We start from the raw sequence: 27,786 nt of genomic DNA on the forward strand, positions 1-27,786 counted from the left end.
AGCCAGATCACAGAGTTTGCGGGCTGGTGGGGAAAGTAAGCGCAAACACGTCAAGTGAACGGTAACAAAATAATCACAACTCACGATCAAGGCCACAGAGGGAAACCATTGCGGAGGGAGTGCAAGGGAGGTAGGAAGAATGTCCCCGGAGGGTGGCCCGGGAACGTCCTCTGAGGGCTGTGGAGGAAGAGCCTGCGGGAGAAGGCGGGAAGGGGGTTCCGCCGGGAGGACCCAGCCATGCGCATCTGGGGACAGCAAGGGGACTGGGTGGGCTCCCTAAGCCGAAGCACCACGGGCGTCGGTTAGGGGACGTGTCACCGGGCTTTTTTGGGACCCCTTTCCCTCCCGATTCTAAATAGCGTCATCAGAATCTTTCCCCACACGCATGGCGAGCCATCTTTTTTGGCAAAGCGTTGGCCATTCTTGACATAGAGATGAGAGGTGACAGGGGTGTGAACCCCAGCTTGCTGAGCCAAGAGGGGGCCAGGGGGCGTGGGCAGCTGGCTGCACTGTGGAACGTGGGGTTCAAGGTCAGGGCGGGCTTCCTGGAAGAATGGGCCATTGAAGAGTAGGGGTTTCCAACGGTAGCCGGAGGACACGAGGGTCCTGGGGTCACAGGTGCACGGACTCGGTGGGTCTGGGGGGGTGCCTGGGACTCTGCGTTCCTAACCAGCCCCCCGGGGTGCTACTGCTAACTCTAAGTGGTGACCCAGTCGGGGCTCCAGCAGGAGGCGGGGCCAGGGAAGAAGGGTGAGCCCCTGATAAGAGTGCTCAGATGACTAAGCCTTCAAGGGCAGGTGTGGTGGCCGAGGGACAGAGAAGCCTGAGCCCTGGGGGGACTCCTGGAAAAGCCAGAGCACTCCAAAGCTGTGACGCTTAAGGACCTCCCCTAAATAATGACACATGCCATTCCCCTCTTCTACACGGTGGAAAGTTCTGTGAGCCGAAGACTTACAGATTTCCAAGTCAGTAACAGGCGAGGCCCCGTGTCCATCCCTGCCCGTCCTCCCCAGAGCCATTGGTTGGTCATTTCTGGTCCCCAGTCTCAGCGTTCCTTCCACCTGACCTATCCCACGACAGCCACGTCTCACTGGCCGCTCAGAGGCAATCTACTCTGTTCGTTTCACCTGTGACTTTGAAGCGACGAAGGCTTTTCCGTTTGTAGCAGAGTTAGTCGCTCGAAACCCCTGAATCAGAAGGCAGAAATAACAGGGTGGCCAGCGGGGAAGAGATTCTCGAAAGAAGTAAGAGCCACTGTTTTAAACACTTTGTCTTAATTCCCTCTGCCTCGAGTGACATTCAAGGTGATCCAAAGTATACTCGCTTTTCCTGGTCCATGCTAATCTTTATTGGTCTGTGGATTAATTTTTTTTTTTTTATCACGCAAGCCTCCAACGACATACAAAAATGCCCTTCCCACGCCATATGGGGGGGAGAAAGGCCCCATCGTACACCCTCTGCAAATGTTTGCTTAGCTAGTCTTGTCTGCTTGTGCCATAAAACCGAGGAAGCCTTCTTGCTGGCACAGTCCTTTGACCAAATTCAGTAATCTTGGTTCCTATAACCGGCCCCTGAATGCGCCATTGTTTCTGGGGAAAAGGCCACCGCTCGCGTACCGTATTTCTTCGATTTCAGACACATTGTCTTTCCCACTTTAACTCCTCTGAGGCCGGACTGCCTCTTACAAGTGAGGCGCCTGGGGGGCTCAGTCGGTTAAGCGTCCGACTCTTGGCTTGGGCTCAGGTCTTGTTCTCACGGTCCGTGGGTTCGAGCCCCGCGTCGGGCTCTGTGCTGACAGCTCGGGGCCTGGAGCCTGCTTCCGATTGTGTGTCTCCCTCTCTCTCTGCCCCTCCCCTGTTGCTCTCTGTCTCTCTCCCTCAAAAATAATCAGCATTGAAAAAAAAAAAACAGACTACAGTACAGCGTAAACATGACTTTTTTATGCACCGGGAACCAAAAGGTCCACTTGACTGGCTTTTGGTGACGGTCGCTGTATTGCCGTGGCCCGGAACTGACCGGAAGTCCTCCGAGGTGTGCCTGTGTTCACTCATTCCCATTTGTTTGTCCAGCAAATATTTACTGAATGCCTGCAGTGCCTTGCTGATGTCCTGGTGCAGAGCCCGCCCCCCTGAAACTCTTCAGTCTCACCCCCCCCTCCCCCCCGAGATCAGCAGGAAGCCCCACACCAGCCCTTGGCCTTAGCCACGCCCGCTCAAGAGTGCGGGATGGAGCCTCAGGCTGCCACGATGTTCCTGTCGGCAGATTTTAGCAGGAAGAGCCCCTTCCTAACATCCTGTCACGTGTTGACACGCTGCCCGCAGGAAAAGGATCTTAGGTGCTTCCTCCGGGTTCAGGTTCCTGAGAGAGAGAAGCTCATTGGTTCAGCTTGAGTCACATGTTCTCTTCTAATCCAATCAGCCATGGCTGTGGGGGTGGGGGTGGGGTTACATGTCCTAATCCAATCAGCCATGGCCTGGGGGGGGGGGGTGGTCACGTGGTAGAGGAAGAATTGGAAGGATAATAATGTAAGTGAGCAGACACCCAGACAGCTAGGCTACCACAGGCAAAGGCTCAGCAGAGTCACTCTACATCCTTCAGCTTTAATTTCCTTGTCTGGCTCTCTTATCAGAAGTGTCTAAACAACTAGACCAATGAGAAGTGAAATTCCGAGGACCCAGCCGGACCCTCCGAACCAAAAAATTCCACTTCCCGCTTCTCGCCCAATTCTGGAAATTCTTCTCATAGGACCCAAAGACTTTTCTCTTTAGTAAATGACAACAATTGAAACGCAAAGGCGCTTCAAAAGAGGCAAAACAACCGAGAGACTAATTTATACTAAAGTGTGGATGTCTGATAGGGACGGTCCCACCCCAAGAACAGGGTTTCGCAACAGGAGAGCTTAGAGCAATGGATGCTGAAGAAGGAGACAGGTGCATCATGGGACTGGGAACAGAGACTAGAACCGGGACGCTGGGGACACCAGAGACGTACTTCCCCGGGTAAAAGTGTTGGCGACCCCAGGTGGGATTCGTGTCGTCCTTAAGTGCGTGTTAAAGGTGACCCATCTGGCCTTTTGATCCAGCCTGGCGGTGGCTGCCATTCCGGAGGGTCTGCCCATCGTCGTCACGGTTACGCTGGTCCTGGGAGTGCTGCGGATGGCCAAGAAGCGGGTCATTGTGAAGAAGTTACCGATCGTGGAGACGTTAGGTGAGGGACTCCGCTGGCTGAATTCCTGCAAACGGGATCGGATGGGTGGGAGTCCCGCCTGGGTGTTTCATCAGCCTGAGAGGTGATGGTGATGATTCCTCTTTGCCATAAACTGGGGTTTTCTCGCGCCAGGTTGCTGCAGTGTTATCTGCTCCGATAAGACAGGGACCCTGACGGCCAACGAAATGACGGTCACCCAGCTGGTAACGTCTGATGGGCTCCACGCCGAGGTGAGCCCCGTGCCGATTTACCCGGTTCCAGCCAAAGGTCTGCCCTGCCAGCCCCTTTCCTTCGTGAAGAAAGCACACGGAACCTTCTAGCAAGCAATAAGGAAGAAACAAACATGGGCGGTTGTATAGTTTCCCGGCCACCCACAGCAGCAAGGAACGTGACCGAGTTAAGGGAGCCACCTTTATGTTTTCACAGTTATCTTTTAGTCATAAGCACATTATGTAACGTAGAAGTTAAAAACACGGTTACCCATAATCCCCTGTGAGAAACTGATCGTGACGGTCCCTTTGGGTTTTTCGGTCTCCCTCCTGTACCTCTGGCACGGTTATAAGCTCCCGGAACGTGCAGTTTTGTTTCCTGCTTCCCCCCCACAACCCCAGACCTTCCAGATTAAGGGGCTCTCTTCTGTCCTATTACTTTGTTTTCTTAACCATACTTTTCCCTGGCTCCTGAAGAGCCCATGGGATCAGCTTGTTGCAATTTCTTTGTTTTTAATTCTAATTTTTGAGAGAGCGCGGGAGCAGAGGAGGGGCACCGAGAGAGGGAGGCAGGACCCGAAGTGGGTTCCGCACAGGGAGCGGAAAGCCCGAAGTGGGGCTCGAACTCACGAGCTGCCAGATCATGACCTGAGTCGAAGTCGGATGCCCAACCGACTGAGCCCCCCCCCCTGGGCGCCCCAAGCTTAGAGAAGTTTCGAAAGCATGGCACTTAGGGAGGTTTTCTGATTAACACACGGTCTGCAGGGACCATCCTCCTGCTTGCAGCCTTGTTGGTGGGTAGGATTATGTCCTTGGGGTGGGTCTCCCAGAAAAGAGATGAGGGGACAACCGGGGGCGTGTATTACTGACACGTGGTGACATCCTCTCTGTGGCTTTGCCCTGCAGGTCAGCGGAGTTGGCTATAACGGCAAAGGGACCGTGTGTCTGTTACCCTCAAAGGAGGTCGTTAAGGAGTTTAACAACGTCTCGGTGGGGAAATTGGTAGAGGTGAGTGTCAAAGCCCCACGGGTGGAAACAGACGTTTAAAAGGAGCTGACGGTTATTCTCTCAGAAGGGAGGAACAATCGATAGCTCCCGGCTACTGGACCAACCAGTTGTTGGTGACCATTGGGCCTCCCGCCCCGCCCCCGCCAGGGGTCAGGTGTCACAGGGGCCCAGAAATAGGTGGGAACACCGGAAGTAAGAGAGAGCTGGAGCCCTCCCTACTCCTCCCTGCCTGCTGGACAGGCTTTAAAGAGGAGCCTACAGAGGGTGGGTGTTCATTGAACGCCAGACAATGAGCCTGTTTAATTGTCCACACGAGTTGTATTAGCCAGACTCACGCCTCCCACACACCCAGTGCCCTCCGAGGTGTGAACTGAGCCGCTGTCTTCTAGAATTTGTCGTGAGCTGTGAAGGTCCCGCCTCACTGGTGCCACTTAACTATCCCAGCACCCCTTCGAGGCCGAGGCCCGTCCTGTGATCTCAGGGCGCAGATTAAGAAAATTCTCCCCTTAAAATTTTTTTTTTTACATTTATTTATTTTTGAGAGACAGAGAGAGACAGAGCACAAGTGGGGGAGGGGCAGAGAAAGAGGGAGACACAGAATCCGAAGCAGGCTCCGGGTTCTGAGCTGTCAGCACAGAGCCCAATGCGGGGCTCGAACTCACGGACCACGAGATCATGACCTGAGCCAAAGTCGGACGCTCAACCCACTGAGCCACCCAGGCACCCCAGAATTCCCTGCTTTATAAATTTTTTTTTTTTCAACGTTTATTTACTTTTGGGACATTGAGAGACAGAGCATGAACGGGGGAGGGGCAGAGAGAGAGGGAGACACAGAATCGGAAACAGGCTCCAGGCTCTGAGCCATCAGCCCAGAGCCCGACGCGGGGCTCGAACTCACGGACCGCGAGATCGTGACCTGGCTGAAGTCAGACGCTTAACCGACTGCGCCACCCAGGCGCCCCCAGAATTCCCTGCTTTAAATTAAGCATACGGTTCAGTGGTTTTAGCACCTTCACAAAGTTGTGCAGCCACTGCCACATCTAATTCCAGGACACTGTCACCCCAAGCAGGAACCCCGTACCCATCAGGGGCCACTCTTATCACCCCAGCCTCCCCACCATCCGGCCTGTGACAGCCAGGGTTCAGCAGAGTCAGTAAATGTTCACTGTGTTTATTTTGAAGAGCGGGGACTGGGATGTATTTTAAAGAGTACGTCTTGCCCCTCACGCCCACCCCGGCCCCCGCCCCCCAAATGGGTCAAGCCTGCAGCGTGTGGCTTTTTCACATGCCTGAGTGAGCCCAGGACCCCGAGGGGTGCCAGCTCCCAAGAGTTCACTGCAGATCTTCCAAAATCCCGCCTTGCAGGCAGGCTGTGTGGCCAACAATGCCATCATCAGAAAAAACGCCGTGATGGGACAGCCCACGGAAGGCGCCCTGATCGCCCTGGCAATGAAGGTAGGGACCCTTTGATGGTCTACACCGGGAGGGCTTCCGCTGGGGGCTGGATGAGGGGCGGAATTTGGGCGCCTGTCTGAGCAAATGAGGAGTGCAGAAGCTTAGTAACAATGGAGAAAGTGGCCCCGAACATCCTTAGGCTGTCGCCGGCTGGTGGAGGCGATGGGCTCTGAGATGCTGTGTGCTTCTGGAACATTCTGCAGGCCTCTAACCCTTCCCGACCATCCCACAAGAATCCTGGGGCAGCCCGTGGCTCAGACCCCACGGAGGTGCTGGGGAGACAGAGGAATGACCCACCTGGTGGCCCCCGAGCTCCCGTGCAGGAAGACCCCTTCCTTTTAGGGCGTTTGACGGATCGCAGGGCTCCGTGGTCAGACCCTGAGTCTGCGACTTTGCAGAAATGCCCCCATTCTGTGCCCAGAGCTAGGCGGGGAGCCGCTGCCCCGGGTGTTGAGGGGTGGGCGGTGGGCGGGCCGGGGACCTGCTCCGCCTTGGGCACAAACAGGAGGTCTGATCACACCCCTCCCCAGAGGGACCCAGGCCCACCTCGGGGTGCCTGTCCTGCACCAGCTGACCCCCGCCTCCTCCTCAGCCCCTCTGCCCCTTCCTCCTGCTGCCTCTGGTGCTGGGGCCCCTCTGTCCTTCCTCCCACGGCTGCCTCGGGCTCTCCCTTCAGGTTTACTTCCCTTCCCTCGCTCATCCAGGCCCCCAGGACGGCTTTGCCGTCCGTCTGTTCCCCTGTCCCTCCCCCAGCCCAAGACCCAGCTACCCACCCATCTCTGTCAGGTTCAGGCAGACAGTGCTGCAGGGTTGGGTTGAGGAGGGGGAGAAGAGTCACCCTCTGAATAAGTCCCTGTAGGGGCGCCTGGGTGGCTCCGTCGGTTAAGCGTCCGACTTCGGCTCAGGTCGTGATCTCACCGTCTGTGAGTTCGAACCCAGCGTCGGGCTCTGTGCTGACAGCTCGGAGCCTGGAGCCCGCTTCGGATTCTGTGTCTCCCTCTCTCTCTGTCCCTCCCCCGCTTACGCAGTGTCTTCCTCTCTCTCTCTCTCAAAGATAAATGTTTAAAAAAAGAACTGTAGGGGCACCTGAGTGGCTCAGTGGGTTAAGCGGCCGACTTTTAATTTAGGCTCAGGTCACGAGTTCGAGCCCCGCATCGGGCTCTGTGCCGACAGCGCAGGGCCTGCTTGGGATTCTCTCTCTCCCTCTCTCTCTCTGCCTCTCCCCTACTGTCTCTGTGTCTGTCTCTCTCTCAAAATAAATAAACTTAAAACAGAAAGTCCCTCTAACTGTAAACAAGCTATGTTAAGAAACTGTTACACTCAGGGAAGAAAATTCTTTCCAGGATGACAGTCATACCGACTAGACCTTACTGCCTCTTCCGAGAGGTCCCCAGCTGGCCCTGTTCAACCGCAGGCTGCCGTCCGGGACGGGGACAGTGGCCTGACTGTCCCAGCAGGAGAGAACCCCGGTGTGGGGTCTCCACCCCTGCTCCCGCCGCCTGCCTCCCGTGCAGCCCAGAGAGGACCGATGTTCCAGCACCCCCTCTCCTTTATGGGTCACGATTTACTCTTCCGTGGGCCGGAACCAGTAGGGGAGCCTGGTGACAGCTGACATGTATGAAGTGCCTCCCGTGACCATGTGGCAGGCTCGGTGCTCGGCGCTCTGTGTTTATCATGTCCGTCCTCAAACCCGTCTCAGGGTCGAGGTCAGTGGTTCTGAACCATTTCTCCGCTGTCACACCCTTGCTAGCTTCCCCGCAGTGGCTGAAATAAAGGACCGCCACCTGGGTGCCTGAAACAGCAGGAATTTACTCTGTCACGGTTCCCGAAGCTGGAGGTCTGGAAGGAGGGTGTGGGCAGCGCCCTGGTCCCCTCCCCTCCATCTGTGAGCAGTCATGCCAGATGCTCCTTGGCTCACGGACACGTCTTCACGTGGCCCTGTCCCCTTCGTCCAAGGACCGCCCGTCTTATCGGATCTGATCACACGCGAACGACCTCATCTTCACTTGGTTCCACCCCCCGAGACCCTGTTTCCAAACAAGACCACGTTCGCAGACACTGAGGGGTTAGGACGTCGACGCGTCTTTTCGAGGGATGCAGGGTCATTCACAAGACCTTCCCGAAGAGCCTTTTCGGGCATTTCTTTTGTTCCTGATCAGTCCCCATGCGATTTAATCCCACAGATAGACTCTCTGTCCGGGTACCGTATGGATAAAGGAGTAGATTTTTGCCTCCTCGGAACCCATTTTCTCCTGTTGGGGGGGGAGGGGTGCGTGGGATGCATGGGTTGGGACTGGTATACAGCTGGGGAAACTGAGGCTCAGAGATGTCAAGTAACTGGCCCAAGAACGGTCCGCGAATGTCAGGCCTGGCAAGGACCCCGGGCTGTGACAGCAACCCCCCGACTAAGCGGGGCTTCTTTGGGGGGAAACGGCTACCTCTTTGAGTCTGGAACATTCCTCCTGGAGGGGAGCCCACGGGCTTTTGTTTCTGAGCACGTTTTGGCCAGAAGCAGTCGCCAGGACCAGCTGGCCCTGCCCCTGGAGCAAGAGATGAGACTTTTTTTTTTTTTTTTTTTTTTCCCCCCCGGGTGGGACTTTTGAAAGCAAATGGCCTTTCTCTGTGAGCCAAACGCTGGGATTCCTTACCTGCCGGAAATGGTTTGACGAATGAATAACGGAGGCGGCCTGAGCTTTGCAGCGAGGCTGGCTCAGGATGACTCACGAGAAGCGTGGCATTTGCTTTTCCTAGATGGGCTTAGCTGATGTTAAAGATTCCTACGTGAGAAAAAAGGAGATTCCGTTCAGCTCGGAGCAGAGGTGGATGGCAGTGAAATGCAGCCCCAAGACTGCGGTGAGTTTTCTTCTCTGCCCCTTCCCACCCTCTCCCCTGCACCCCGAAGGAAGCAGAATACAGGTGTCAAGGAGGAAAGCTGAGCGCTCCCAGCTGCTTCCACGGAGGGTCAAATACAGGACCGTCCGGCTGATGGCACTCAGACCTTTGATCATTTGGCGTCTCCTGCCGAGATTTTGGTCTGAAACGGTGGTTCTCAAGGCCGGCTTCCCAGACCAGCGGCATCCCCCGGGGAATCGGTTAAAAATGCAGCTTCTCTGGATGTCAATTTTTTAAAAATTGAAAAGAGAATGTAAAACAAAATGCAGATTCCCAGGCTCCACCCGGAACCCCTGAGTCCGAAATCTCGGGAGCGGGAGCTGGTAGTCCCCTGTGTGTGCGGGGAATTTTGACGTGGGCTCCCACCGTTAGCAGCAAACCCTCTTGCTAACTTGGAGGTCCCTTCTTAACATCCCGGTGCTGAGTTCTTTACACGTATGAGCGCCTCAGATCGTCACCAGGTGGGGACAGCCCTTCAGCCCTGCGGGGGACCAGGAGGCGCATCCCAGCACCCACCCCAGATGGTGTGAACGGCGAGCTCACGTGTCATACGTGCGCGCCCCCAGATACACCCTTGCGCTCACCTTCACATCTTTTTTTCTCCCCTAAGACCCCGGTAATATATTCTCACTGAAAAAAATTCTAGAAACGTGACTTAAAAACGGAAGCGCCGTATAATCCCGCCCTCCGTGTCTCCCCACCCAAGGCAGCCCCCCTCCACGGTCTGGGGTGGGACCTTTGAGGTCCTAAACATGCAGAGAGCAACATACGGGGGGGTAGTTTTGAAACTAGGTCATGCTGTGTGGGGGGTTTGTAATCTGCTCTCTCCCCTTTCAGCGATGTCTTAGACATCTTTCCGTATCGGTTCACACACGCTCATCCCCCCGCCCGCCGTGAGCTTTCAGGCGCCGTGCTAATGCCGGGGACAGTGGGACCCGGGCTGTCACGGCGCCTTCCGCGTGGAGCTTACCATCCGCAGGAGACCGAGCTTAACGAATACACAGGAGAATGGTTCCGGGCTCGATGAGCCCCGTGCAGGGGTGAACAAAACAGAAAGGGGACCTGCCCTCGGGAGGCGACAGTCCCAGTGGAAATAGACGTCCCGCAGTCAGTCACACACACAAAGGCCTAGCAGTGGCTGGGGTGTGGCTGGTGACACGTAGGGGATGCTCTCGGTGACATTCACAGGGCACCTGATGCACAGAGAGGGTGCCGATCAAAGTTCTCCCAGGAGCCGACCCAAGGATGGGAGCCGTTTTCCTTTTCTTCTTTCCCAAGGACCAGGAAGACGTTTACTTCATGAAGGGGGCCTTCGAAGAGGTGATTAATTACTGTACCTCGTACAACCACGGAGGCCTCTCCCTGCCACTGACGCCCCAGCAGACAGCCTTGTGCCAGCAGGAGGAAAAGAGGATGGGGTCGCTCGGCCTGCGGGGTTGGTACCTCTCGCCCCCAGCGCCGCGCTTTAAGTGTGCAGCATTGACCTCCCGGGTCAATGGTCACGTGAAAGGCAGAGAGCCCCCCCCCCCCCCCGCCCCCGGCGCACCTCTGCCACCATGTGACACCCGCTAGTCCAGACGCGGCGCCTGTGGGTTTCCCGACGCGTGACTGAGGCGCCCCAGAAACGCTGATTTTCCCGATTGGTCGTCCTGCTCGTCGCCCACGGTCGGGAAAACCCAAAGCTCTTTCGCATCAAGGCAGACATTTCATTCCTCGGCCGTTTCCAGTCTCCTGCATCGGGGACGCCGCCTTCCCCGATGAGCTGGAAACTCGGGTTTCCCACAGTGCCTGTCCGTTTTCAGAGAGGCGCTCTGGAACCCGTGGGTTCCCTCCGGGGAAAGTGAGAAGCCTGGGGCCGGGTGTCAGTTGCCTTGGGTTTTCCCTGCGGGAAACAGACGTTGTAAATTGCTAGCAGCTTGCTGATAAGGGGGCGAGGCGAGGGGAGGCGAGGCTGAGACAGAGCCTGGCAGGGCGGGGAGGGGAGCCTGGGGAAAGGGAGGCTTGGCACCCGCAGCCCTGGCACCTGTACCGATGGTCCACGCACCGAAACAGAGTCAAGGCCGGGACAAGCTCACAGACGGAGTCCTCCCACCCCTGGGGCCCGCGGGGGACCTCCCACGGCTCTCGGTGTCTCCTCAGTGCTGGCCCTGGCTTCCGGACCCGAGCTGGGGAGGCTGACTTTTCTGGGTCTCGTTGGCATCATCGACCCTCCGAGGGCCGGCGTGAAGGAAGCGGTGCAGGTTCTCCGCCAGTCGGGCGTGTCCGTGACGATGATAACGGGAGATGCTCTGGAGACCGCCTCTGCTATAGGCGAGTGGGGCGCCGTGGGCGCCGGGCGGGGAGGGGCCCCCTCCCACGGGGCCGCTTCTGCGGGTTGACCCGCCCCCACCCACCTGCTGTGAGCCCGCAGAGACCCTGAGGTTCACGGGCCGGCGCTCCCCCCGACAGAGACGGCTGTCTCTAAAACGTCGGCAGGGCAGAGCTGGCCGCGGGCTTCTCAGCCGTGACCTCCCCGCCTCTTCCCAGACAGCATCTGCCCGTGTCCGGGTTCTGGTCTGGTTCTGTGTGCCCTGGGCGGGTCACTGAACCACCCTGGCCTCCGGGCTCTTCTCCCACAGGGGGCCGGCCACCCCCCCCCCCCACCTTCTCGTTCTTCTTATTCACGTGATTGGTTCTCCCTGCTCTGTCTCAAGGCACCCGGCGCTGTGAAAAAATCAGACTCTAGAATCAGACAAAACCACGTCAGGTCCCAGCATCGCCGCTCGGCAGCTCCGGGACCTGGGGGAGGTCACTCCCCTCCGTTTCCCCATCGTTAAAGCAGGGACAATAAGGCCTTAGTTCTGTGGATGGAATTGGGATCATGTCGCGTAGCAGGTGCTCGGTGGGGGGGGTAGCCGTCGCGGCTCTGCTGTGCTCGTGGTCTGCGGCCCAAGCGGGGCCTGATGTCAGGCAGGCGGAGTGAGGGGCGGGAGCGGGCCCTCAGAGCAGGCTCTGCGCACCTCGCAGGAAGGACTATTGGCCTGTGCAACGGGAAGCTGAAAGCCATGTCCGGGGAGGAGGTGGAGAGCACGGGGCCGGACGAGCTGGCTGGCTGTGTCGGGAAGGTGGGGTCCTCCCAGGGGGGCTCGGCGGGGCGGGGCGGGGGAGGGGGGGGAGTTTCAGCCCCAAGTTCACGGACTCTTCTCCGCCTCTGCGTCCAGGTCTCTGTCTTCTTCAGGACCAGCCCAAAGCACAAGCTCAAAATCATAAAGGTAAGCTGTGTGCCTCATGCGTCCGTTGGGGCCAGTCCAGGGCGGTGGCTCTGCCCCTAGGGGGAGGTCCTGGGTCCACGCTGGCAGGAGCGTCGGCCGTCCTCAAGCCACGCTTCTTTCTGTAGGCCCGGGACGGCTGCACCAGGCGGGGCCTTTGCCCAGCCCCCGGGGAGGGGAGAACGGGCTGTCCTTGGCCACGTACAGCAAAAGCAGGAGCAGGAATTGGGGGGTGCGGAGGGCAAGCTAAAAAGCAGGGAGCCTCTGTTAGTCGAGCGCTCTGGCGTTATTCTTGTTCCCGAACTCCAGGCCTCAGTTTCCCAGTCTGTAAACTGGGGTTGTGTGGATGACGTCAGCCAACTCACAAGGCTAGTGAGAGGATTCCAGGAGGCCGGGCCGTGCGGCTCTTGGCACAGCACCTGGCACACGGCGGGTGCCCGGTGGAGACTGGATGTGATTTTCTGCCTGTGCCCGGGGGAGGGCGCTGCCGGTGCGCTGGGTCTCCTCCCCGGGAGCGCTTTGAAAATGAGCTCTTGGGGTGCCTGGGCGGCTCGGTCGCTTAAGCCTCCAGCTTCAGCTTAGGTCGTGATCTCACGGTTCAGGAGGTCGAGCCCCACATCGGGCTGTCTGCCGTCAGCACAGAGCCCGCTTTGGGTCCTCTGTCTCCGTCTCTCTCTGCCCCTCCCTTGCGTGCACGCACGCGCTCTCGCTCTCTCTCCAAACAAATTTTTTTTATTTTTATTAAAAAAAAAATTTTTTTTTTAACGTTTATTTTTGAGACAGAGAGAGACAGAGCGTGAAAGAGGGAGGGGCAGAGAGAGAGGGAGACACAGAATCGGAAGCAGGCTCCAGGCTCTGGGCCATCAGCCCAGAGCCCGACGCGGGGCTCGAACTCGCAGACCGTGAGATCGTGACCCGAGCTGAAGTCGGACGCTTAACCGACTGTTAAGGCGCCCCTCTCTCCAAATAAATTTTAAAAAAGAGAGAAAGCAAAGGTGTTCTTTAGCTCTGTGCTGTTTTATTCTTTGTGCTGTTTGGGGGGCTTTAGTTCTAGGGAGGAAACCTCCATGCACATCATTCCTAAGACTTCCTTAATCCCATGGGGCACCGCGTGGTTTCAGGGGTAAGTTGTGGACTTTTGTTTGTTACTGGGGAACACGAATGAGCCTTCACTCACCTCCTCTTTCCAAAGGCTTTGCAGGAGTCGGGGGCAGTCGTGGCCATGACGGGGGACGGGGTGAACGACGCGGTCGCCCTCAAGTCTGCGGACATCGGGATCGCCATGGGGCAGACGGGGACAGATGTCAGCAAAGAGGCTGCCAACGTGATCCTGGTGGATGATGACTTCTCGGCCATCATGTGAGTGGCTCCATGGCTGGTTTTCAGCGGCAGAAATGCCCGCGGTGACCCGCTGCCCCCCTCGGGACATGCCCCCCTCACGGCCTGAGGGTGCATCCGACGGGCGAGCCGGGGTCAGGTGCATAGACGGAGGCGGGCTCCGATGTGTCGGCCGCAGCACCGTCTGTGGGGAAATCCTAGGCCACCCTAACTACCGACAGCAAGGGGAGGAGTGCCACGAAGCCATGAAACATCACGTTTTGGGGAATGTTTGAAAGACGGAGAAATGCTCACATTGTGGGGTTAACTGAAAAACGCTAAGAGTGAGCATGTGCGGCTGGAGGGCCGTGTTTGTGCGGACGCGTATGTTTCATGCGCTGAAAGCGACCAGCGACGGGGCAGGAGCTCCAACTGTTGGCCCTCGTGTGATCGCAAGCTCCCGAGATTGCAAGACGCCTGGTTTCTTGTTTCCCTTTTCTCTGTTTTCTTAACAAGCTTGCCTTCCCTCTAGCTCTGATTTTAATTCGTTCTAATCGAGACTTTATTCATAATCCATTGTAATTATTGGGGGTGGCACGGAAGTTTTCTTAAGCCTGCTGTCAGAACTCTTCAATGAACAAACACTGAAGTTGGGTGCGATTTTTGACTTTACAGAGGAGTCTTGTCTTTGTAAATGGATTGACTCGCCCTAGGAATCCTTAGCCCCCTTCCCCCGTAGTTAAAAAAAAAGTCCTGAGATGCAGTTGATAAAGAACTCTGCAATTTTAGCTCTTTTGCAAAAAAAAAAAAAAATTTTAGCAGAAAAAAAAGGGTCAGGCAGTTTTCTGCATATTCGTGACTCAAGGTCAAGGTTTTTCAAGGACTTTGACGGTTTTCTGAACATACCAAGGATTGAGTTTTCAGCCTCCTAATTCTCTCCCCGCCGTGCCACACCCCTGGGGCGAATTAGCAGGTTTGATCGGTCTTGCTTTGCCTGTCGTCCAGATGCATCTCTGGGTTGCAGTCGGTGCTTCCCAAGTCCCGGGTGAGGGCCGGGTCCCTGGGCTCAGGCGGGAGGATAACCTATGGTCTTCGTACCGAGGGTGATCATGGCCTGCGGCCCAGGCCCCCGCGGCGGGTGGTGCTGGCCAGGCCACCGTCCTCCTGTACCTCTCTGTCCTGGAGCCGCCAGCGGGGGTTAGGGGAAGGGGCGCCTGCGTGTGAGGCCACCTCCGGTGACACCATCGCTCCCTCCCACGGCTGCCGGAGGTGCCCGAACGCTCCCAGCGGGCCCTCGGCGAAGAAACGCTCTGTCCTCTTGCAGGAACGCGGTGGAGGAAGGCAAGGCGATTTTTCATAACATCAAAAACTTCGTGCGGTTTCAGCTGAGCACGTAAGTCAAGGCCGGCGTCTCCGGGGGCCGTCGGGCTGCGCGTGTGTCCGGCGTGCAGCCATCGACGGTGCCCGCTGTGTGCCCCGCAGGAGCATCTCGGCCTTGAGCCTCATCGCTCTGTCCACCGTGTGCGACCTGCCCAGCCCGCTCAACGCCATGCAGATCCTGTGGATCAACATCATCATGGACGGGCCGCCGGCGCAGAGGTGAGGCGCCAGGCTGTCCGCGAGGCTCCGCCGCCCGCCCACGCTGCCGCCTCGGGTCCCTTGCACCGAGTACGGGACACCGTCCCCGGGAGTCCTGCCAAGCCGGAGTGTGGCACACTGTGGGGAAGACAGCCAGCGGCATGCCCTGAGCATGGGAGGAAGCACCTGCATGGGCAGCCGGGGCCGGTGGCGGAGGGAGGGATGTGCTCCCTGGGTGACTCCACGCCTCAGTCCCTCTCTTCACGTCCCCACTTCGGAGATGTCCTCCGTGATCGCTCTAACAGCAGCCCCCGGGCTCTCCCTCCTTACCCTGCTTTATTTGTCCCTAGAGGAGAAAATACGTATGTCCTTGTTTATCTGATGATGACCCGTTGCCCCTATGGCAAGGTTTTTGTGCCTTGTAGCATCTCCCGGCTCCCGGGACGGTGCTGGGCACACAGTAGGGGGTCGGCGAGTCAGTTGCTGGGTGGATGGGTGAGAAGGGAGGGTGAGGGTAGCTGAACGGGCAGGAGGAAGAATCACCTTCAGAGTCGGGGAGCCAGACGCCCAGGAGCAAGCGAGGCACTGAGTTCGAGCACACAGTACATCTTCTTGTAGATTATATATGTGTGTGTGATATAAATGTGATACATATGTTACCATGAATTCTCACAGTTGTCGCCGCTGAGGGCAGGAGTCCCGCTTTGTCCCTCCGGGCCCAGGGGCAGGTCCCTCTTCACACGCTGGGCGCAGGGCCAGGAGGCAAGCTGGCCGCAGCCGTCTCTGCAGCCGGCTTCCTCCTCGGTGCCCCGTGTCCCGTCTTCCCCTGGTCTAACCCCAGTTCCGCTGTTGCGCAGTCGGCTGGAGGCGGGTCCCTGGGGGGGGGCGGCGTCTGGACCCCGTTTCTCCAGCCTGCTGGGCGTCCCCTTGGGATGGAAGCTGTGCGATCATGAGGGATGACCCAGAGTGGCTCCAGGACGGTGGTGTGGTCGGCTGGGGTGGTGGTTTTCCTCCGCCGTGCTCAGGGACGGGTGTGTGGCTGCCCCTGGGGCCCGGGGACCCTGGAAGGAGTTAGGGCGAGGGCCGAGGATGTGAGGGGCCGGCTTCCGGCAAGGACGGAGAAGTCCCCCTAAGAGTGGGACCAGACCGAGCTCCTGCCCACGACCTGGGGGCACTTGGCCAAAGCCCCCTCGTTGCTGTGTCTTCGGGGCTGACCTGAGAGCCTGTACAGCCTCCGCACTTTAAGTGTCCCCGTGGTTTATGTCAAGGTTCCCTCCCCTGTCTTGTTGCGAGCAGCTTGGGGGTAGAGCCGGTTGACAAAGACGCCCTCCGACAGCCACCGCGGAACGTCAAGGACACGATTCTCAGCAAAGCCCTGATCCTGAAAATCCTCCTGTCGGCTGCTGTCATCATCAGCGGGACCCTCTTTATCTTCTGGAAAGAGGTGGGTCAAGTTCTCACTGGCTCGGCCTGTATTCGCTAAGCCCCTGTGGTGGGGGCCTAGTGGCTGTGCACCAAGCACCGGGGATGGTCCCCGCCCGGGCCGGTGGGGCTCCGGCTCTGACTGGGGAGACAGGTGCACATACAGGGGGCTGTCCCTGAGCGGGGGGGCGGGGGACCAGGAGCTGCCTTTGCAGAGGTGGGGACAAGGCGGAAGCATAGGAGCCCCCCCCACCCCCGGCAGGGAAATCATTTTGTTCTAAAAGGGACCCGATGCCCCTGCCGCTTTCTATGGTCACCAGGAAACAATTTGCAATCTATTAGAAGGAAGTCCGTCTTATTCCCTGGAGATGATTGAGGGAGCTTAGGGGCCACATTTCGGTGGCTCCAGGGGCCCCCGTGCTGACACGCGGTGCTCTCGGTGGAGACCCAGGCAAGTGCGGGCAGGACACGGGACCACCGCAGATTCTGTTTTTCTCCAGCCCCGCCCCCCAGAGGAGGGGCCTTGCGTTTTCCCCAGTTCTCACCTGCCCGGGAAGGTGGTGTGGCCGCCCGTGTCCAGCCTATGCTCCACCTGCGGGAAGGGGACCCAGGCCCTCCTGTGCCAGCGCTGTGGTCCTCAGTGTGGGGGGCCCCCCACGGGCTCTGGAGTCAAGCTCCAACTCACGCCACCCTGGCCAGGGCGTCTGCGGGGAACCCTGGGACAGTGACAAGCTCGGGCAGGAAGGACCCGCCTCCCCTCAGGCAGGGAAAGTTCTCACCTTGGCTCCAGGCCAGGCCCGGGAGGAGACCTGCCTCAGGTCCCTACAGCAGCACCAGGGAGGGTGTGCGTCCTCTGTCCGTGACACTCAGTGGATGCAGCTATAGCCCTGTCCTGTCCCAGGAGGCAATGTCACCTGCTGCAGGAAGGGACGCTCCCTTTACCTGTGCAGGGTTTCATTGGGGGGGGGGGGTGGTCGTGAGATAACCCTCCTACTCCAGCCCAGGGGGCGGTCGTGGTCACTTCCTAGCAGAGCCGCTCTCTGCTGGGCCGTCCAGGCCCCTCGAGTTCCTGCTCCCTCCGTGCTCATCATCACGAGAAGCACCCCCCTTCTCCCGGGCCCGGGCCCTCCCACCCTTGGCTCCTCCGTGTTCCAGATCCCCGCAGACAAGGCGAGCACCCCGCGTACCACGACCATGACCTTCACCTGCTTTGTGTTCTTCGACCTCTTCAACGCCTTGACCTGCCGCTCTCAGGTGAGCCCTGGGCTGCCCTCCCCTCCCTTCCTGGTGGGACCCAGTCGCGCTCGCGGGGACGAATGGTGCGGCCGCGGCCCGAGCAGGCCTCTGTAAGCATCGCCGTCTGAGCCGTGGCTGGTGACCCGGCTGATGCGTGCCCTTCTCCTCCCACAGACCAAGCTGATATTTGAGATCGGCTTTCTGCGCAACCCCATGTTCCTGTACTCGGTGCTGGGCTCCATCCTGGGCCAGCTGGCCGTGATTTACATCCCGCCGCTGCAGAAGATCTTCCAGACGGAGAACCTGGGTGCCCTCGGTGAGTGGGCGGGGACGTGAGGGGTCAGCAGAGGCCGGCGCCTGGGCGCCCACATGCGGTTTTCCGGGTGCGAAGTCCCTACGTGTGCCCGGCCGGCCGCACGGGGTGGGAGGGCGATGTGATGGGGTCATGGAGTACACGGGGAACCAGAGGATGAGGCACCTCCACCGGGAGGGCCACCGAGGGCAGAAGGGGACACGGCCTCTCGGCCCCCCCGTCCCAGGGCTGGAGGCTCAGAGCGACGCAGCAAGGCCCGGGGGCTGCGCCATGGCGGGTGACAGTCCGGGCTCATTCTGCCCCCGCGGGCAGGGGGCTCGTGGGTCTTGGGCACCCACTGACCCCAAGACAGGGAGCGGGCCACCCAGCAGCTCGGGCTAAACACAACATGATTCAATGACCGCGGCCGTCCAGGGCCCCGAGCACACCTGCCCCGGGGTGGAATCCTGGGGCTCCCCTGCCTCCCCGCCCAGGTGGACGCGATTCCAGCCTTTTCTTTGTGAGCTGCCTGGGGGGTGACTGGCCGCCTTTGCCTGAAGCTAACAGAGCACACAAGTGGGAGGAGGGGAGGGGTGGGGGGGGAGGAGGGGAGGGGTGGGGGGGGAGGAGGGTACCTGAGCAACAGCAGTGACCGGAGCCACTTACGTGGTGGGAGCCAGCAGGTGGGGAGGCCGGCGTAGGTCATGGCCACAGGTCAGGACACTGTCGGGTCTGAGGTGCTGGCCACGACTGCTCGGAGCACGAGGCCGGGGTGGGGGTGTCTGCCCTCAGGATGGATGGGGGGAGGGTCCTGTTCCTGCCGGAGGGGGTAGCGCACCGCCACCCCAGCCCTGAGCCCCCTGGAAGGACGGGGTGGTCCCGTGGAGCTGCACGGACATCCGTCCCTCCCGGGACGGGAAGTCCTCGTCCTTGGCTCCTGGGTCCTCGCCCCTCACCTCTGGGCTCTCTGCGACCAAAGCCGAGACGTGGGGAAGGGAGCCTCAGGGTGGCACCGTGTACTCTGACCCCCGTTTGCTTTTCACCTTTTTGCAGACTTGTTGCTTTTAACCGCACTGGCTTCGTCCGTGTTCATTTTGTCAGAGCTGCTCAAACTATGCGAAAAGTTCTGTTCCAGAGCCGAGAAAGCCCAGGTTCCCCAGGAAGATGCATAGCGGCCCCCGCCTGCGTCCAACCCCTCAATAATCTCTATTTTTATGTGACTGTGGCCCTCCCCCAGCCCCCCCTCCCGAGGCACGCTTTTAGGACACCGTGCGGTAGGTCCCTCACCTGATCTGCTTCTTGGGAAACCGGCAGGAAGCCTGGGCCCGGGCCCGCGTCCACCCCAACCTCTCCGGCTGAGCTCTGGAGACCGCATGGCAACACCTTGCTATTTATTACATCACAGTGATTTTTCTTAACCACGTCTGCCCACGTATTTGTGCCACAGCAGCCCCCGCACGAGGAAGAGGCCTCGTGTCCTCGACCGTAAAGTGGGGGGCTTTGTACCCTTTTGTTAAGGGCTCTGCAGGCGCCTGGTAAGTGGTTTTCCTACGGGTGGCCCCGGGGGGATCCCCACGCAGCCGTTCGTTCACGACCCACCGCATGTGGGGCGAGAGAGAGTCACGCCCCGGTGGCCTCAGCGAAGGCCTGGCCTTTTCCCTCTGGAACCGGGACCGGGGTGCTTGCCAGCCCCCTGAGCGTGAGCCCCCGGGGCCGGTCTTACAACAGGCCTGCCCGCCCAGCTCCAAGATGGCAGAGCCCACAGGGGGCAGGAACCGGCCACGCAGACCCAGCTGTGGAGCCCTAGCTTTCGTGAAATGAGGCCACGGCTGTAACCCCGCCCCCGCCCCCCAGTTATTAGCCTTTTCCAGAGAAACCCAACCAACAGGAGGGGGAGGGAATAGAGACTTGTTTTTACAAAGTGACTCACGCGACTGTCGGGTTGGCCCGTCCCCTGTGTTCGGGCAGACGGGGTCTCTCCAGGCAGAGACGGGCTCCCCTCCTCCTCCGGGATCCCGGGCCCTTCTCTTAAGCCTTTAAGGGACTGGATGAGGCTCACCCGCCCTCTGAAGGCAACCCGCTCTCTTCAAAGTTTACCGATATAAATGTTAACCACCCCCGAAAAACAGCTCACTGGAACATCTAGACTACTGTTTGACCAGCTGGGCCCCACGGCTGGGCAAAACTGACCCAAAAAATAACCCTCACACCAGCCATGGTGGCTGTGAGGCCGGCCGTCTGGGCCAGGCCAGGGTGAGGGAGGTCAGAGTGGAGCCCTGCAGCTGCCAGGCAGAGTTCCGATTCCTTGCAAGTAGGATTTACGGCTTGGGTTGCACTGTCCTCTGAAGCCCCCACACGTGACCCCACAGCTAAATGAGGACACGCACATGTGCCGGGCCCGCAGAAACACGATCGAGAGGGCTGCCTGGAGGGGGAGGCCACTCGCACCAGGATGGTACCTGCCCAGCAGCTGCCAACCCTTGATGACCCCTCAGAGAGACAGGCCGACAACCTGCCCCGCGCACAAGCCTGTGCACAGCTCGACTCTGAGTCAGGACGCGTCCAAGCAACGTGCTTCCCCTTAAAAAATAATCAAGACCTGGGGCGCCTGGGTGGTGCAGTCGGTTGAGCGTCCGACTTCAGCCAGGTCACGATCTCGCGGTCCGGGAGTTCGAGCCCCGCGTCAGGCTCTGGGCTGATGGCTCAGAGCCTGGAGCCTGTTTCCGATTCTGTGTCTCCCTCTCTCTCTGCCCCTCCCCCGTTCATGCTCTGTCTCTCTCTGTCCCAAAAATAAATAAACGTTGAAAAAAAAAAAAAATAATCAAGACCCACCACGGCCGACCGATACTTAGACTGCGACATCAGAAAGTACCCTTCACCCCTATTTCTACCATCCACGATAGCCTGAGGTAGACTGGAAATTAAGAGATGAAATAAACAAGTGCTAAAGCAAAACAACTAAAAACAAGACACAACGCCAACCATCAAGTCCAACGAATACGTCAGACCACACGCATCTTTTCATCAAAATACAGAAGACTTAGCTGCATTTCCACTTGTAAAACACCCATCAACAGCAAAGGGACATTCACCAAAATACACAGAGGAAAGAGCAGAGATCAGTGAAGTCAAAGACGCGGGTAGAAATCAAAAGCTCGTTCTTTGAAAATACCAATAAGATCGCCAGTCTTGCTAAAGGTTTACCAAAGGGAGACACACATGACCTCTGTTAGGAACGGAGGTGGTCTATCACGAGAGCCCCCTCCAGTGAATTCACAAGTTAGAGGAAATGAACCAGTTCCTTGAAAACCACAAGCTACTAACAGGCACTGAAAAGGCAGGAACCCGAGTAATCCTAGAACGCGTGAGGACACGGATGTAGTTAAAACCGATCCCCCAAAAAAGAAACCTTGCGACTTCTGGCACCAATCCGGAAGCAAGTTAATGAAGAAAAGATGGTCATTTCAGCTAATGGTGTGGGGACAGACATCTGCGGCCGAGAAAAGCCACCCTCGACTCAGACCTCACGCCCGCCACACAAATGAACTCAACATGAGCCACAGGCCAAAACAGAAAAACGGGGCAGAAGAATCCTTGGGATCCCGGGTTAGGCAGAGTTCTTAGACATGACCCCACAAGACCACCCCTAAAAGGTAAGAAAATTTGAGAAAATACCCTGTAGGGCAATTACTGGATCACACAGTTCTATTTTTAATTTTGTGAGGAACCAAAGAGAACAAAAATGCTCATTCAAAAACATATATACAGGGGCACCTGGGTGGCTCAGTCGGTTAAGCGTCCGACTTCAGCTCAGGTCATGATCTCGCAGTGAGTTCGAGCCCCACGTCGAGCTCTGTGCTGACAGCTCAGAGCCTGGAGGCTGTGGATTCTGTGTCTCCCTCTCTCTCTGCGCCTCCCCTGCTCATGCTCTGTCTCTTTCTGTCTCAAAAAATAAATAAAAAACATTAAAAAAAAAAAAAAGATCTATACAACCCTATGTTTACTGCAGCATTATTTACAATAGCTGAGATACGCATCAGCCCCAATGTTCTCAGGGGAAGATGTCCTAGGAGGTTCAGTTTACAAACTACAACTCCTTAAGAAGTTTCAGTTGAAGTGACTGTCGGAACAAGATGTGGGGTACACACACACACACACACACACACACACTTTGGAAGAGTACTCAGCCATAAAAAGAATGAAATCTTGCCATTTGCAGCAACACGGGTGCCTAGAGAGTATAACGCTAAGTGAAATAAACCAAAGACACGTGTCATATGATTTCGCGCCTAAGTGCCATGAAAACCAAACAAACAGGGGCGCCTGGGTGGCGCAGTCGGTTAAGCGTCCGACTTCAGCCAGGTCACGATCTCTCGCGGGCCGTGAGTTCGAGCCCCGCGTCAGGCTCTGGGCTGATGGCTCAGAGCCTGGAGCCTGTTTCCGATTCTGTGTCTCCCTCTCTCTCTGCCCCTCCCCCGTTCATGCTCTGTCTCTCTCTGTCCCAAAAATAAATAAACGTTGAAAAAAAAAAAAAAAAGAAAACCAAACAAAGGAACAAACAAAGAACGAAAGAGACAAACCAGAAGTCAGGCTCTTAACTCCATTGAACAAACTGATGCCACCGGGGAGGGGGGGAGGGCGGGGAAATGGGTGGAACAGGTGAAGGGGATTATGGGTAAGGACTTACCATGAGGCGCACGGGGTGACGTACAGAAGTGCTGAGTCACCGTCTTGTACACATGCAACTAATATCACTCTGCAATCCAACTATACTGGAATTAAAAAAAAAAAATTTAGGTACAGACCTTAAAGAACTCCAAGAAATATAGACAATTGTTGAATCATTGTGTTGTATACCTGCAACTAACCTAACATGGTAAATGAGGCTTGAATAAAAAAAAAAAAAAAGTTTTTTTAATCCAGGAAAAAAACCTAACTGGATTCCACCAAAAGTGAAAGCATTTTGTCCATGAAAGTCACTAGTGGAGAGAATTAAAAAAAAAAAAAAAAAAAAAAAAAGGGACGAAAATACGTATTTTCAAATCACAAACCCAACAATCGACTCTGATCCAAAATTTAAAAAAAAAAATTAAAATTTAACAATTAAAAAAAAAACAGAAAAAGGGCACAAGCTCTTAAGAGGGCACAGAGGCAGGAAACACACCTCTCCGAATGGCTGAAAACACGCCCAGGACACTGAGGGCCGGCGAGGATGTGGGACAACCGGTGCCCGGATGTGTCACAGGGCAGGGAGGTACCACAGCCGCTCTGGAGAACAGGCTGATGGCGTCCCTTCTGGTCAAACACACGCTTAGCCTGTGACCCAGCCTCGCCACTCTAGGCAGAGACCCTCGTGCCCACAGCAGCTTCACTCGGAAGAGCCGCATCTTACAACCACCCACACCTCCTTCTGCCGACGAGCAGCACCCCCCCACACAGTGGAGGGCTCAGGAGCGTCCACGTTGCATCCTGGGTGGGTCCCCTGGGTATCACGCCGAGTGGCAGAAACCCGTCTTACTGGTGACGTATGGTACGGTTCCGTTTACCTAACATCCTCGAAGTGACAAGGTGACAGAGTGGATGACAGGTGGTCAGGGGTCAGCGTTAGGAGGGCGGGACTGGAAGAGGGAGAGCAGGAAGGAGTTTGGGAGGCAAATGGGACAGTTCTGGATCCTGACTGTAGCCAGGGTCACGTCAATCTCTACACGTGATCAAGTTTCACAGGGCTGATGGCAGGGGTCCCCAAGCCCACCGTCGGGCTCAGTGAGGATGACCAGGAACTCTGTTCTTGGAACACTGCCGGTCCACCCCGCGGCTGGCGCTGATGTGTATCCTCCCCCGTAACAAGCCTGACCAACAATCCAACAGGTTTCGGTGAGTTCTGTCTCTTCAGCGAACTGTCCAACCTGAGGGCGGCTTGGGGGGCCCTCGGACTGCGTAGCGGGTGTCGGGAGGCTTGGGCAGACTTTGCCATCTGGAAGACTGTGCCCCTAGCCTTGAGTGTGCCTAAAAGCAGGGGCTTTGGAAAAACTCTAAGTCGGCATTCGAATAAGGTCGTTGCTGATATCGTGCCGATGCCAGCGTCCTGCTTGGGTGGCTGTGCTCTGAGGAGGGAAGATGTTTTCATTAGGCGAAGCTGGGAGAGGAGTGCCCAGGAACTCTCAGCACCAGTTGTGCCGGCTCTAGGTCGATTCAAGTTACGTCAAAATAAAGTTTTTAAGAAAAAAAAGACTCCGAAAAATCAAGCTGAAATATACCAGGCAAACTCCAAGTAACACACACAGCGGCGTGACATCATTAACGGCAGGCAAGATTAAGATCGAGGCCAAAAGCATGAGGGAAGGCAGGGCAGGGAATTCAACGAGATATATTCACCACTGAAAATCCAATGGGCCTGGGCACACGGCAACTCAACATCGTACGGCAAATGTAGGAAGACACACAGGGAATTCATTCAGGGACTCTACCCGGTCACAGGGAAGGGCACAACTAAAACCACAATCCCAAGTAGACAGGACATAGGTGGCTCCCCTAATTACTATTTATTAAAACTGAAAGTGAACAGCCCCATTTGTAGGAAAATTCTCCAGCCCACAAACATTTTTAAACTCTTGGCTCCGAGTGGAAAGCTCTGAGTACGGGGGCGCCTGGGGGGGCTCCGTCGGTTGAGCCTCCGACTTCGGCTCAGGTCACGATCTCACGGTTCGTGAGTTCAAGCCCCGCGTCGGGCCCTGTGCTGACAGCTCGGAGCCTGGAGCCTGCTTCGGATGCTGCGCCTCCCTCTCTCTGCCCCTCCCCTGTGTGTGTCTCTCTCTAAGAGAAATAAAGATTTAGAAAAGAAAATCTAGAAGCCAACCACGAACCCAGAACACATCTATCAGAGTCTATACAGTACTACCAAAGAAGGCGGAGCTCAAAGAGAAAAGTGATACCTCTATATGTGCATTTACTTCCATTATTCACGTAGGGACTTAACAATCGACTCAAACTGGAAAAAGAAACGAACAGCAGGAGATACTATAAGAGCAAAATTAATTTAAAAGAAAAACAGAATTGCTACAACATAATGGAGGAAAAATGGAAGTAAAAAGCCACAGCTCAAAAGATTTCACGTAGTCTGGTCAAACGTACGTAAGTTAACTTGAAAACTTGGGGCGCCTGGGTGGCGCAGTCGGTTAAGCGTCCGACTTCAGCCAGGTCACGATCTCGCGGTCCGTGAGTTCGAGCCCCGCGTCGGGCTCTGGGCTGATGGCTCAGAGCCTGGAGCCTGTTTCCGATTCTGTGTCTCCCTCTCTCTCTGCCCCTCCCCCGTTCATGCTCTGTCTCTCTCTGTCCCAAAAATAAATAAACTTAAAAAAAAAAAAAAAAAAAAAGAAAACTTGCGTAAGACAAAAACTTCCCAGGATATAAAAAATCGTCAGAATGGATTTTATTCTTAACTGACTGAGCCCCCCAGACGCCCCAGACTAACCTATTTGAACACACACGTACTGATCCCAGTCCAACTGAATTCACACATTTGAAGCTTGGCAGTTTAAATACAAACCAGCTTGGGGCGCCTGGGTGGCTCAGTCGGTTAAGCGTCCGACTTCAGCTCAGGTCATGATCTCGCAGTGAGTTCGAGCCCCACGTCGAGCTCTGTGCTGACAGCTCAGAGCCTGGAGGCTGTGGATTCTGTGTCTCCCTCTCTCTCTGCCCCTCCCCTGCTCATGCTCTGTCTTCCTCTGTCGCAAAAATAAATAAAAACATTAAAAAAATTAAAGAAAAAATAAATACAAACACTGCTCAGCAGCTAGAGCCCTACTGATTTGGGTTCCTTATTTAAGAGGGAAAACCTTTTTATAACATTCACCATCTAGACGGAAACTTTTAACGTAATTACAGATGGATCCTTCCTTTACGTGGAAATGTATCTGAAAAGCACCCTGCTTCACGGTAAAAGGCCAGGTGCATTTCCATCAAAGTCAGGAATGGTGAGGGCCTATCACTGCTACTGAAGTTCTGAAAGAATTTGCTGATACAATTAATTAAGAGAAAGAATAAAAGGCCTAGAAAGTGCAGAGTAGGGAAATTATCCTCATTTCCAGGTACACAATCGTTAACGATTGCATTCAACACTATGTACCTACCTCTCAAACTTGCACAGAGTCCTGTACCCGTCAGATCTCAATAAGGCTGGAGGGAAGAAGAAGAAATCACAGGGGCCAAAACACGAAGCCTGGGGACTCCTTACAAAGGCCCACTCTCACATCCCTCCCCGGCCCTGCCATCTGCACCTCAGGAGGCTTTCTAGAGAATCCTGCGGCCCAAGGTTCAAAACCCCCAGACCACAGAATTCAGCAAGGTAGCTGGGGTACAAAACTAAGTAGAACAATCAAGGGCTTTCCTATGTTTAAACAATCCTCAGGAGGAAAAAAAAAAAATCCATATACAGTGCCGATACTAACAACAAAATCTACACCGCAAACTTCGATGTTCCCATCCTCGGGGACAGGAGGAAGCCACATCTGCCAGATGTCCGCCCTGCGTGTGCCGATCTACGTTCGATGAGGTCTCCAAAATGCAACCATCAAACTTTTTGGAAGGGTTACCAGCGGTCGGAGAAAATCAACAGGCAGGCATAGGGAGGAACATTCCAAAAGAAACCGGAAGTCATCGGGGAACAGCTCTGGCATTTTTTATCATAAAACACCACGACTTAAAGCATGAGGTAAAGACTCAAGTTCAAAGAGACACTCAGGTGATGAGACAGACAGTAGAACTTCTAAGTCAGTGGGAGAGAGATGTACCACTTAATATAAAAGATACTGGAATTTATTCTGGGACAAGATAGAGGTACATTTGAAAAAACATTTTGAATGGGGGCGCCTGGGTGGCTCAGTCAGTTAAGCATCCGGCTCTGGCTCAGGTCACGATCTCGCGGACTGTGGGTTCAAGCCCCGCGTCAGGCTCTGTGCTGACGGCTCGGAGCCTGGAGCCCGCTTCGGAGTCTGTGTCTCCCTCTCTCTCTGCCCCTCCTCTGCTCACGCTCTCCCTCTGTCTCAAAAATAAACAACACATTAAAAAAAAAAAAACTTTAAATACATTTTGATTGGATCAAAAATTTAGAAGGAAAAATGCAAAGCGGAGGGGCAGCAGCAGAAAACAGGATTTTTTTTTTTAAATCACAGAGTGGGCAAAAAACTTTCCAAGCATACCACAAATCTCAGAAGCCTTAAGGGGAAACGCTGGCTAAATGGGACAAAATGCGAAATTCACGTATAGAAAAATCAAGTCCGACAAACTGGAGAAAAATACTTAGCATGCAAGTCACCAGCTACTTTGCTTCGTTCCAAAAAGCACTCTTGCACATCAGTCAGAAGAAAACCGACAGACACCCTAGGACATCAGGAGGGCAGGACACAGACGGCTTTTGACAAACGAAGCTGAGATGTGATCAGGTCCACGAAAACGAAGTTTTAACACCGTGTCCACACCAACGCAGCAAACAGGTGCTCCCGTACGGCAGGGCTATAAAACCTCAAAAGAGGTTGGCTCATGTGTCAGCCTCTAAATTAAGAGGCATTTTTTGGATCCAACATTCAACTTCTAAGAGTTTCTTCTTCCCGACAAAAATCACAGATGGGGAGACTCAGTGATCTCCACCAAAAAAGAATTATAGCAGGGGACACGCCGTCGCGGAAAACACAGTTACGCGGGGTGTGCAAGGAGTCCCCTCGTGGTTTTCTCACGAGTGGCTTTGCCTCTTGGGGAGGAAAAGAGCTGGGCGGAGATGTAAGCCTGCGTGTTTCAAGCTTCCTTACCGTGTACACATCTGGCCATCTTTTTAAGTAAAGGAAACGTGGTGGGGGAAAAACGAACAGTAGCCATGGTCGCACCACAAACGACATGCTTTTGCCTCCTCCTTCGAGCACCTTCTGGG

At 56.0% G+C, this 27,786-nt stretch overlaps 1 protein-coding gene and 1 long non-coding RNA gene across 14 annotated transcripts in view; one reads left to right on the forward strand and one right to left on the reverse strand.

The window, feature by feature from the left end:
* The window catches only part of ATP2C2 (ATPase secretory pathway Ca2+ transporting 2), a 63,102-nt gene extending 43,820 nt beyond the window's left edge, over positions 1–19,282 (forward strand). For 2 of the 3 annotated variants that reach the window (XM_045439862.1, XM_045439864.1), the window contains 17 exons: positions 3,083–3,207; positions 3,340–3,437; positions 4,323–4,424; positions 5,790–5,879; positions 8,631–8,732; positions 10,050–10,206; positions 10,911–11,081; positions 11,778–11,875; positions 11,972–12,022; positions 13,212–13,378; positions 14,661–14,729; positions 14,819–14,935; positions 16,211–16,358; positions 16,621–16,704; positions 17,492–17,590; positions 17,747–17,888; positions 18,918–19,282. In XM_045439862.1, the coding sequence (XP_045295818.1) occupies positions 3,083–3,207; positions 3,340–3,437; positions 4,323–4,424; positions 5,790–5,879; positions 8,631–8,732; positions 10,050–10,206; positions 10,911–11,081; positions 11,778–11,875; positions 11,972–12,022; positions 13,212–13,378; positions 14,661–14,729; positions 14,819–14,935; positions 16,211–16,358; positions 16,621–16,704; positions 17,492–17,590; positions 17,747–17,888; positions 18,918–19,036 (1,939 nt within the window). In that variant the 3' untranslated portion in view covers positions 19,037–19,282. The remainder of the gene's footprint in view (positions 1–3,082; positions 3,208–3,339; positions 3,438–4,322; positions 4,425–5,789; positions 5,880–8,630; positions 8,733–10,049; positions 10,207–10,910; positions 11,082–11,777; positions 11,876–11,971; positions 12,023–13,211; positions 13,379–14,660; positions 14,730–14,818; positions 14,936–16,210; positions 16,359–16,620; positions 16,705–17,491; positions 17,591–17,746; positions 17,889–18,917) is intronic. The other variant, XM_045439863.1, reaches the window with a different exon arrangement.
* The window catches only part of LOC123577705, a 35,942-nt gene that overhangs the window by 7,180 nt on the left and 976 nt on the right, over positions 1–27,786 (reverse strand). The window contains exons 1-11 of one of the 11 annotated variants that reach the window (XR_006702035.1): positions 23,411–24,534; positions 22,552–22,636; positions 19,152–19,251; positions 18,531–18,831; positions 17,116–17,253; positions 16,882–16,928; positions 13,197–16,348; positions 8,878–8,989; positions 8,528–8,656; positions 8,318–8,419; positions 2,581–3,523 (exon numbers count right to left, since the gene is read on the reverse strand). This is a non-coding gene — a long non-coding RNA (uncharacterized LOC123577705). Of the gene's footprint in view, positions 1–2,580; positions 3,524–8,113; positions 8,420–8,527; positions 8,657–8,793; positions 8,990–13,196; positions 16,349–16,881; positions 16,929–17,115; positions 17,254–18,530; positions 18,832–19,151; positions 19,252–22,551; positions 22,637–23,410; positions 24,535–27,786 lie in introns of those variants that run through there. The other 10 variants (XR_006702033.1, XR_006702038.1, XR_006702031.1 and 7 more) reach the window with 10 other exon arrangements.

The sequence above is a fragment of the Leopardus geoffroyi genome, chromosome E2 (genome assembly GCF_018350155.1).
Source record: "Leopardus geoffroyi isolate Oge1 chromosome E2, O.geoffroyi_Oge1_pat1.0, whole genome shotgun sequence".
Lineage (NCBI taxonomy): Eukaryota > Metazoa > Chordata > Mammalia > Carnivora > Felidae > Leopardus > Leopardus geoffroyi.